Source organism: Panicum hallii, chromosome 3 (assembly GCF_002211085.1).
Source record: "Panicum hallii strain FIL2 chromosome 3, PHallii_v3.1, whole genome shotgun sequence".
NCBI lineage: Eukaryota > Viridiplantae > Streptophyta > Magnoliopsida > Poales > Poaceae > Panicum > Panicum hallii.
In genome coordinates this window covers 43,372,193-43,383,216 of record NC_038044.1, presented here as the reverse complement: position 1 = coordinate 43,383,216, position 11,024 = coordinate 43,372,193, and the positions used below count along the sequence as shown (strand labels likewise).

Below are 11,024 nucleotides of genomic sequence, written 5' to 3'. Positions count from 1 at the left end.
CAGAGCTATACATAGCACATACAATCTAAGTTCCAAATTTTAGCTATAACACATGCCTACAACATGAGATACAAATAAAACACTTATTTTCTAGTATTTAATCTACAACAGAAATTATACATATATAGCTCAAGTTTACTACACAAAAGTAGTCGAATTTAACTCAAGGATTCCAACAAAACTGGTTTGGCATTTTTCTGAATTTTCTACAAATTTCTACGAATTTTTGAAGTTCACAGCTTTTGAATTGGGGGGGCTCTGGAAATTTACAGGGACACCCTTAACATTTTTGAAATCCTTGCACTTATACCCTTGGCTCGTCGGGGAAGAAGGGCAGAGGGGGTGCCGGCCAAATTCCGGCGAGGGGACGGCGAGGGGTTGGAGGAGAAGTGGTCAACGAGCACTAGGAGGTCAAGGCGCACCTATTAGAGGTCTTGGGAAGGGGAGGGGGTGACCGGAGGGGGCTTTCCCACGGTAGCCGAGGCGGCGGCGGAGGGGTGCTCGTCGGCGAGGAGGTTCCCGGCGAGGAGGAGGGCCAAGCTTGGGCTCAACAGCTGCGGGAGGATGTGGGGCAGCTATTGGAGCAATTGAATTGGGCAGAGGAGGGGTGGAGGCATGAGCTCGACGGTAATAGAAGCTTACCGGCGGAGGGGAGAAGGCGGCGAGGTAGCTCCAGTGGAGGTCCGGCCTCGATAAGTGACTGGTGAGCGTTAGGCTGACTCCAACGGAGCAGCCATCTGGGCAGTCAAAGCCAAAATGGCTCCCACGCGGGTACTGTAGCGCTCGGATGGGTGTTCCAACAGGCCAGCCATTTGGGCCAGCCAAAATAGCGGCACGAGGGAGAAGCAGCTAAACTGGCCGGTACTGTTGCCGCTAGCGATCGGCGCTGGGCCCAGTCGTACCAACGGCAGCAAGGCGGCTTCCTTCTCCCCGTCCCGCTCCCCCTCCGTCTCCATCGGTTTCGAGTTCCCCTCCTCCCCGCCTCGACCGCCGCTGGCGCGCATCCCGTCCTCGTCGCCTTGGCCACCGACGCGCCTTCCCCTCCTCCCCGCAGGGTCGCTCCCAGCAGCCACTTCACCGCCGCCGGCGCACTTTCATCCTCCCCGCCTCGGCCGCCGCCGGCGCGAATCCCGTCCTCCTCACCTCGGTCACCGACGCGCGGACAAGGTGCGTTCTTCCTCCCTCCCTTTGCTGGCGACGAGTGCATCGTCCAGGTATGCCCGCCCCCTCTCTTTTCTTCTGCTGTGCGAGACGGAGCACCCCAAACCCTATTTTAGCGCCGGATCTGAATCCAGTTACAATATATACGTACTAACTTCGATTTCGTTTGCAAGAATTATCGGGTGTACATGTCCTATGCTGGTTCCGCCCCTGATTTCGATCTGTAGCGCCATGTCCCATGCTGGTTCGCCCCTGATTTTGATCTGTAGCGCAGCAAATGCTTAAGCAAAGGAAATGTTTCTGAGCACCCTCACTACTAAAATGAAAATTGTGTCAAATTTGTTTTCGCAATCCCTTTTATTGTTTCCCCAATATCTTTTGCTGTCCATTTCATAGTACTATTGCAGTATCGCTATGGAAAGCTTAAGATTCAGTGCTGGCTACTTAACTACATCACAGAAAAGATTATGTTTTGCATGTGGAGAGTCGCTGATATTTCTCTTTATCTTTTGAGCACAATATATATAGCTCGAATCGTTGCTGAATATTTGAAAGGAACAACGATTTGAATTTATGTTGATAGCAAAGACAAACTTGCAGTATGTCTTGTACGAGGCCAACAGTCGTAGTAACAGACATGGCCTGTTGCAAGACAGGAAGGAGTTAGTTAATGATACTTAAGGACGTATGTATTTATTTTTTCCTTCGATCGATATCCACGGGCCATGGATTGATCACAAGCTGAAACTTTAGAGCTCTAATTTCCATTGTAGTTGGAATATGTGTTTATTTTTTTCAATGCTTTAGTTATAATTAAATGATCTAGAATTAGTTTGCAACTGGAAGTTTGAACTTCCAAACAAAATTGACAGTTGATATTTCTATGATTTGTCATTTCAATTTCAGTTTCACTGCATCTTTTGTGGCCTGTGATGCTGATTGTGTTCGATTTCCTTTGATTTAGATGTGGGCACGATTTCGTTCGATTTATAAATATGCCCTACTTGCTTGCAGTAATGGAGTCAATTATTTAACAAAGTATACACTCATTATTCCAGGATGGACAACCAATTCAATGGTTACATGTTTCAGGGTGGTCCGTCTCAAGGAGGTGACAATTCCAATGAGTTGTCGTTACCTCTGCCGTCAACCATAAGGGAACTTGAGAAGGTATGTTTCCTTCCTTTTGGATTTATGATGGCTGATGGCTGATGAAAACATTTTGCGTGCATGTTTCAACAGCAGTGTAATTTATGAAATTTTTATTAGATGTGCTTAGGCTTGATGATTCTTTACGATGTGCTTCTATTTGATCAATGAAAGTAGTTTCGTCTGAGATGATTAAATATTGAAGCTGTGCACAAGAGAGTGCTCCTCTTCGTGTGTTGCTTGAAAAGTGCAAGAAAGCAGTACAGTCCGGCCGCACCAAAGAAAGCTGCAGGTTTTCTGTGCTTTCAGCCAAAGGTCTTCCATGTGATCAAATAAAAACTTAACTGAGAAAACATGTAGCAACAAAATCACAGCAGGAAACTAGCCCTCAGAGACAACACGACCCATTTTAGCCCTTTCCAATATCAGGGAACGTGCCCAGTTACAATTAATATCTAAACACAGCCTTCCTATTACAACAGTAATTCGAGGATATATACGTCCACCATGCAGTTATCTAGGCCTCCCACCTCTGAACGAAGAGTCAAGCGGAGCACATCACATTTATGTAGGCCTCCCACCTCTGAACTGCCAGCAGCTGCCCGTTTCTTGTACTGAAATTCCATTGTTATCACGAGGTTCATAGTCAGATTCTCTGCAGAAACAAAAAAAAGCTAATCAGAGTTTCATGGCTAATAACCTTCAAAATTGAATGGAAGTAAAAGGTCAGAGGCCCAGAAGTAAACATGGCGACATTACATTTCCAGGATATATACGTTTCTAAAGCGTTTGAAGGTAACACCTCCAAATTCAGTTGATGCAGGAGCAGCTGATCGAGGGGGTCCTTTGACATCAAACTCCTGAAGCTTTGGATTTATATACTGCTGTTTTCTCTATGACCTTAACATCTAGTATTGAAGCTTCAACTTTCAGTTGGTCATTTGGTTGAATAACATTACCTTTTGTTCCACTTAATTCGAAGATGTAACAATGACTGTTAGAAACCGAATTAAGAGAACATTTGAATTTATAATCTTGATATGATGCAGGGAAAGGCATCAAAGATGCTAGTGTGAAGGTAAAGAAAAAGAGAATAGCAGTGAGTGGATTTGTTGTACTAATACTTACCTGCAGGTTGTTCAATAGCAGTTGCTTCCAAGCTTGCAGACAATATAGCACCAAATATCTTAACATCACTGATCTTTGACAACGGAAATAGCCCACGTATCTTACTGAACTCTTAAAGGATATATTGCAGGAACCACAAGAATTTGTTGATCACTATCTCCAGCTACTGAGTCCTGTCAATGATAAGGTACAAATTGGTTGTGGCACCAAAAGCAATGTAGCAATCAACTAGAATAACTCATGCAAAATTCTGCTGGCATAGACCAGCAGGGAAAACTTTAGTTTTGGCTACATGGCACTTGGAGAAAACAGATTACACATCTCATATTTTCTAAAGACAACAATAAAAACATGGTCTCACCAGCACTTACCTGGCTGTTTAAGTATTAGTTAATTACATCATTATCAACGCAGAGTTCCATGTTCCTGCAGGCGCTGTTTATTTGCAAAAGGTGCTCCATGAGGTCTCGTTGCAATCTGTTAGACGTGGCCTTGTCACGAATTTTGGTGTATGAATTAATCAACTGAGAAATTTCCGGCACATCTCTATTCTGAGAAATCGGTGGGTCTAAAGACATCTCAAACTCCTGATGATCGTTGTACAAATTTCTCTCATCTTCAATCACCATGTTGTGCAGAATAACACAAGCACGCATGATGTTGTTTAGATCACTTTGGCTCCACAACCTACCAGGGTTATAAATTATCCTGAATCTGGACCGTAACCCCCCAAAAGTGCGTTCCACATCCTTCCTGACTGACTCCTGCCTTTCTGCATATACTCTCTCCTTTAGACTAATCGGCGCACTGTATGATTTTACCAACGTAGCCCAATCAGGGTATATTCCGTCGGCAAGATAGTAACACATGTTGTACTTGTTCCCATTAACATCAAACTCAAATTGCGGTCTTCGTCCTTCAACGAGGTCGTAAAACACCGGGGACCTATGAAGCACATTAATGTCATTATGGGACCCAGGCAATCCGAAATATGCATGCCAGATGCGCAAGTCCTGCGTAGCAACAGCCTCCAGAATTATGGTCGGTTTGCCTTTGTGCCCCTTGTACTGGCCATGCCACGCAGTCGGGCAGTTGGACCATTCCCAATGCATACAGTCAATGCTGCCGATCATCCCAGGAAAACCTCTAGCTTCATTGACTCGTAAAATTGTCTCAAGCTCGCTTGCAGTCGGTGGCCTCAAGAAATCAGACTCATAAACAGCAATGACGGTTCTTGCAAATTGCTTCACAGTCTCAAGAACTGTTGACTCGGCCATGCGGTATGTGTCGTCGAACGAATCAGCTGGACTGCCGTAGGCAAGCATCCTCATAGCCACAAGGCATTTATGAATGGGATGGAAACCGATGTGCATGCAAGCATCCTCGCGTTGAAGAAAATACGAATTCTTCTCGGTAATCTTCTGGACCATGTCAAGGAATAAGGACTTTCTCATTCTAAACCTGTGCATGACGAGGCAATACATTGGCCATTAGTTTCTAGAGCATACCATCTCAAGAAATATGGTAAAACCCTGACAACTGACAGCAGGAAAGGGTACATACCGCCGTCGAAAGTCCTCCGCGCTGTACAGAGGATCGTCAACAAAATAATCCCTCATGATTTGTTCAAAAGCTGCTTCTCTGTCACGACGCATAAATTTATGCCCTACAACGGAACCACCCCTCTTACGTTTACAAGGTTCCAACGAAGCCAAGACAATCGAAGTTGCCATGCATTGTTCATCTTTCTTCCTTTTATTCTGCCAAAAAAGTGATTCCTTCAGGCATGACCAAGAAGACATGCTCGAGAAGTCTGTACAACATAGATCACACATTAAGTTCAGTACCACGGGAATTACAAATAACGTTATGAAATCATAAACAACTGGGGATATGTTCAAAGCATACGCACAAATACAAAGGAGGTACTCGGGTACGATGTATTGAAATGTAAGCACAAATACTAAGTATGACCGGCATCTCAAGTTTTAAAATTTATGAAAGACATATTCTATATGGAATATCCACATCTACTGGAAAATTTAATTACTCGTTCATCCAAGAATTCCCCACCTTTTAAAAAAAGATTGAATCCATTAATACCAAATTATTTCCCACACAATGAACTAACATGTTTGTCTCATTTTTTGATCTGCAAACCCATTGTAATTGGATAAACTAATTTCTAATTGGATGAATTCCATATTGAACCAATTTTTTTTTGATTTGCTCCCCCTGATCTCAGCCTTCTTAACGAGTAGAAATTAATTAATGACAACTAGGTATTTGTCCACGTATGAATACAATCCACAAAAGGGATATCACGCTAGCTGATTGATATGATGCTGGGAGCAGCCTCAAACAGGAGAACCTTGAGTGTGCATAGCATGCATGCTAGCTATTGCAGTGATAGGATGAGCATGGTGGATTCGTGGCTACAAGCCAATATGAAACGGAAATTATGTACTGGTCATACTTTAGGGGAATAAAACATTTACTGGTCATTGTAAGCAATACAATAATCTATCAATTACAAAAGTTATGCGCAGAGCTACAAGCGAGACCATGGCTACGAACCAAATTGCCTGTTGGTCTGTCCATCAATCTGATAGGATGATACTCCAAACCAACAATCGGACTGAACTAATCGACGTACTAATTGAATCGGAAAAATTACACAATCCCGTAGCAGATTTGCAAAGAAATCAATACGAATGGAGTTGAAATAGCAGATCGGCGGTGGGCTTCGTACAGCAGAACGGCGGCGGGCTTCGGAGCGGAGTAGACCGGCGCCGGAGCTGCTTAGGCGCGTCCCCTCCACCTCCGCCGCGTCTTCAGCGGACCTGCTCGGCCGCGTCCCGAGGCGGAGCTCCTCCTCCGCCGCTGCGTCGTTGAGGGGGAGCTGCTTGGGCACGTCCCCGACGCCGAGCTCCTCCTCCGCCGCTGCGTCGTTGAGGGGCAGATGCTCGGCCGCGTCCCGAGCCGGAGCTCCTCCTCCGCCGCTGCGTCGTTGAGGGGGAGCTGCTCGGGCGCGTCCCCGAGGTGGAGCTCCTCCTCCGCCGCTGCGTCGTTGAGGGGGAGATGCTCGGGCGTGTCCCGAGCCGGAGCTCCTCCTCCGCCGCTGCGTCCTTGAGGGGGAGCTGCTCGGGCGCGTCCCCGAGGCGGAGCTCCTCCTCCGCCGCTGCGTCGTTGAGGGGAACCCGCTCGGGTGCGTCCCCGAGGCGGAGCTCCTCCGCCTCCGCCGCGCCTCAAAGGCGGAGTTGGGCCACGCGAGTACAGGCGGCCGGCGGGGGCTACGCCGCCGATCCGTCGCTAGGAGGCGAGGCGCGAGAGGCCGCCGCCAGCTCGGACGAGGTGCGCCGACGGGGCCTTGTTTTCGCTTCTGTGGTGGCAACTAGCGCGGCATTTTCCTTTCCGTGGCGCGAACCAGGCTAGGCCCAACGTCTCCAGCTATTTTACATGCTCCGTTGGAAATAGCAGCTAAATCGATGGCAAGGTAGACTTGACGGGGCAGCCAAACTCCAGGATGGATGGGCCAAATGGCTGCCACCCGTTGGAGTCAGCCTTAGTAAGGTACGGGGAAGCTTTCTAGGGAGTTGTGGTGGTGCGGGGAGGATTGGAGCGGGCTGCCCACGGTGGACAGGAGGGCGCCAGAGTTGGAGGGCATGGCGGTGGTGGTGCTCGGGGTTCCGGGCAATCCAAAAGCAAGAACAGAAATGGAACGGGAAGGGAGGGAAGTAGTACTGCTCTTGAACCAGAAGAGATGATGCGAGGGGCAAGCACGGGCAATGCCATGGCGACGGCAAGGTGGCAGCGGCAGAGCTGCGGGACGGCGTGGCGCGCGCGCGAGAGGGCCAGGGAGGAGAAGCTAGAGCGGCGCTCGGGTTGGGGGCGACGCGTGGAGTAGCTAGGAGCTGGAGGTGGCACCGGGGAGCGACTGAGGCGCAGCACATGGCCGGGGAAGCGGCGCTGACATCGGGGGCAGGGGTGCAGCAGCGGAGCAGAGGAGTTGCCAGAGGAGGAAGAAGAGAGGAGGAGGTCCGAGGGACTTGGTTGGAATTTGCAAAAACCTCAGGGACTTCACTATAAATAGAAATTTCCCACTGAACCAGAGCTCTAATGAGGAAATGGTCAAAAAGGAAGTTGTAGAACATTTCAAAACCTATAACTTTGCTTTAGGGCTGAAGTTCAGAAACCTAAAGTACAAAGTTTTATTTCACCATTTTGCACTCACATCAAACTTTACATAAGTTTGTCCTAATAAAGTAATTTTTATGAACTCTTGGGCTTATTTGCAAGCATTTAAGGCTGGTCATGATGACATTCACCTTTTTCACTTTGACCCTTGATAATTTTTTTGAAAGTTACTTTATACTCCAACTAAATTACATAAAAGGACTTGTATTTTCACAAATTTACACAAATACCCTTATTCTCATAACTTTATTAGATTTTCAAACAATTTCTCACACACCAAACATTATTTCTATTGGTTTGATCTATTTGACACCTCGGGTGTCACACGGCACATGGCCAGCAAGGGCGGCGGCGCGTCGGGCACAGAGAAACAGAGGAGCCGAGGGCTGGAGGTAGACGAAGGGGACCTGTTTGCAATTTCCTGAAAGTGCAGAGACTCCACTGTGAAGCCTAGATAACTTTCAACCATAGCTCAAATGAAAATGTGTCCAAAAGCAAAACTGTAGGGTTCAACAAGATCTACAACTTTGCTTTAAGGTTCAGTTGCAAAAGAGCTAAGGATTTGAATATACTTTGAAACTTGGCTAAATTTTAAACTTTAATTAAATCCTATTTAAAAACTACACTACACTTGCATCCTATGTGTAGTTTCATCTATATTTGCGATTTTAAAGCAAGTTCTTGACTTTTGCAAAACAACCTTCATATATTTGGATTTTACCTCCCATTCTCACCCATTTAACACTAAAGGACCTAAATTTTCCAGAATATATAAAAATATCCTTTTCCCTTTGAATTTAAATTTTAGCACATACGCAAGATCAAACATGCACACATTATACTAGAATTTAGTGTATTTTATTCCTAAGTATCTGAATGTTACAACCGTCCTCGCCGGCCATGTGCCGAGCCTCAGCTGCACCCGCGCCACCTCTCTTCGCGCCACGTGACGCTCCAGCACCCTGCCCGCCGCTTCCCGGCCCGCGCTGGCCCTCTCCACGCTCCTCCACGTCGCGCCTCCGTCGCCCGAGCCTCCACCCAGGCCGCCGAGCTTGCCAGCACCTGCTCTCGCCCGTTGTGTCTCTTTCTCGACTTGAAACATGTCCTGGAGCTCCCCACGAACTCACTCTTGCCTTCACGCACTTGCATTTCCACCGCCTTTTCTTTCCCGAGCTCCACACCTCGCCGGAGCCCCGCCGCTGCCTTGGCTCACCATCGACAGCCGCCTCCGCCGTTTCCCACCCTTGATCCAGTGCTCCAGCAGCACCCCTGCCACCCACTCATGCTCGCAAGCCTACCCAATTTTGCTCTCCTGCCCCAGAACGACCGGACCACTACGCCGGTGAGGCCGAGCTTCTGCCGCCGCTCGGCCTCGCCGTCATCCGACGCTCCGTCGCCCCTTAGCCCCGGCCAAGCACACCATCAGCACCACATCATCGCGAGGAAGCTTCCTTGCTACTTCCCCGCTGCCCTCCTGCCCTCCGGCCACCAGAATGCCGTCACCGCCCCTCGGAGCACCGCCGCCCGCCCCTGTTCGCCGTCGACCCGCCGCCTCGGTCCCTCTCTTCCCCAACACTGGCCACCCCCATGACCGCCGTGAGCCCGTGAACCTTTTCCGCCACTTCCCCCCTTGCCGCCGGTGAGCCCCCTCGCCGAAATTTGATCGCCACCGATCGGCATCCCTGTGTAGCTCGGCCAAGGACCCGATTGCAAAGATTTAAATCTTTCCAGGGGCCTTTCTGTAGAAAATCAAAATCCCCCAATTCAAATCAGTCAACTTGGAAAATCCATAGGAAATTTTAGCAAAATCCAAAAATTGCCAAACCAATTTTGTTGCACTCCAGAAGTTTAGCTCTACACTTTTGTTATTAAAGTGCAGTGTGAAACAAAATATTTTTAAAGTTATTTTAAAGTTTAACAAAGGGGTATCTTCAGTATAACTTTTGCATGTTAGCTCTATTGCTTGTAAATTTTGGTGAGTAGTCTATTTAGGGCATGAGTGAGCCTGTGTAAACATTTCACCTGCAGTACTGAACCCTAGATTAAATTAATTTAAACTTATGCAAATCAAGCTTGGGATGGTTTAAATTTATTCAAACATGTTACTAAGGTTTTCATACTTAGATCATTTTACCATATGATGTTCTGTAATAGAGTAGTTCATAATAAATTTTTCAAGAATTTATGACACTGCTCTGCCTAAGGTTTGAATTTAAAATTAAAATTGGAACTAATTCAAATGCTTTAGTTTCTGTTTTCATTAAATTATGAAAAATTCATAGTAAGTTCATCTGCTAGAAGTAAACTTACCCACAAAAATTCAAGGCCATAACCTTTGTGAATCTCAAAAGTAAAAATCAAACGTGTTAATCTAGTTCAATTCATTCAATTATTCTTGATAATTGAACTAAGATACAAATAATAGGTTTGAATTTAAAGTTCTTATTTTATGAAGTTGTGTTTATCAATTTGTTAGATTGCAAATTTATCATGAAATAAAACTCTTAAGTCAAGAACCACCTAATTCAAACCATTGCATATCATGTAGAGTCAGCGACACTCGACGACAGAGACTACGAGCTAGTCTCGGAACACGAGCAAGGGTTTTCTGAAGACCCAGTGAACGTCGTCAAGAATTTAACTGAAGCTCTGAACCAAAGTTCGAAAGTCTTTGACATCCCTGACCCTAGCCCCGCACAAGAAGGCAAGCCCCGATGCATAACCCAGTATTTTAAATTATTACGCATATACAGTTTCTACTTCTATATTTATATTATGCATTAAGTCTAGAAGTTGAAATGGAACCCTAGATGCATGAATCCTAGTAACCTATGTATTGAGCCTGAGTCCATATCGAATAGATGCTCCGTTAATAGGACCGGCACAAGTCGAGTGATTTCCTGTCACTCGCGCGATATAGGAATTGAATGTTTACTACTCTGCAATCACTATAAGGACGATGGACGGGGTCATGTGCAGTATCATGACTTGAAAGGTTACCCCGTCTATGTTGATAAAAGTTGATAAGGTCGCAGTGTGTGGTAGCTGTGGTTAAGCATTTGAAAGTACTAGCCACATGCCGTGAAATATGGAAAGCGGTAAGCCTAGTAACCAATCGGCCCGAGGAGTGGACATACCTCCCACCACTCGTAATTTGGTTTTTCACACGCATCGACGTGCAGGAATACGTTCCGCTCAGCAGATAGGAGTACGGTCATGTAGTCGCACTACAGACGTACGTCCTGCACATTGGATGTGCGTATGGTCCTACAGTCGTTTGTGGTGGCCCTGATCCACGAGTCGGAATGAAAGGCAAACGGTTGCTTTGGAATGATTATTGGATGTTCCAAGCGTGTGAGTTAGGTTTACCCTTGCAAGGTTATGAAACT

At 46.6% G+C, this 11,024-nt stretch overlaps 1 protein-coding gene across 1 annotated transcript; it reads right to left on the bottom strand.

Moving 5' to 3' along the window:
- Positions 1–2,827: 2,827 nt before the first annotated feature.
- LOC112885437 lies at positions 2,828–4,769 on the bottom strand. The gene is made up of 5 exons (XM_025951058.1): positions 4,260–4,769; positions 3,810–3,813; positions 3,439–3,549; positions 2,892–2,965; positions 2,828–2,842 (listed from the first exon to the last, which is right to left on the bottom strand). The coding sequence occupies exons 1-5, from the start codon at positions 4,767–4,769 to the stop codon at positions 2,828–2,830; spliced, it is 714 nt and encodes a 237-aa protein (XP_025806843.1).
- Between the last annotated feature and the right edge of the window lie 6,255 nt (positions 4,770–11,024).

What these genes read in the sequence shown, in the direction of transcription:
- LOC112885437 (XM_025951058.1), bottom strand. Translation starts at nt 4,769, where the DNA reads ATGAGGATGCTTGCCTACGGCAGTCCAGCTGATTCGTTCGACGACACA. An exon ending in TGCTATTGAACAACCTGCAG is followed by an intron (nt 2,966 to 3,438) that starts GTAAGTATTAGT and finishes TTGTTTCTGCAG; the next exon opens with AGAATCTGACTATGAACCTC.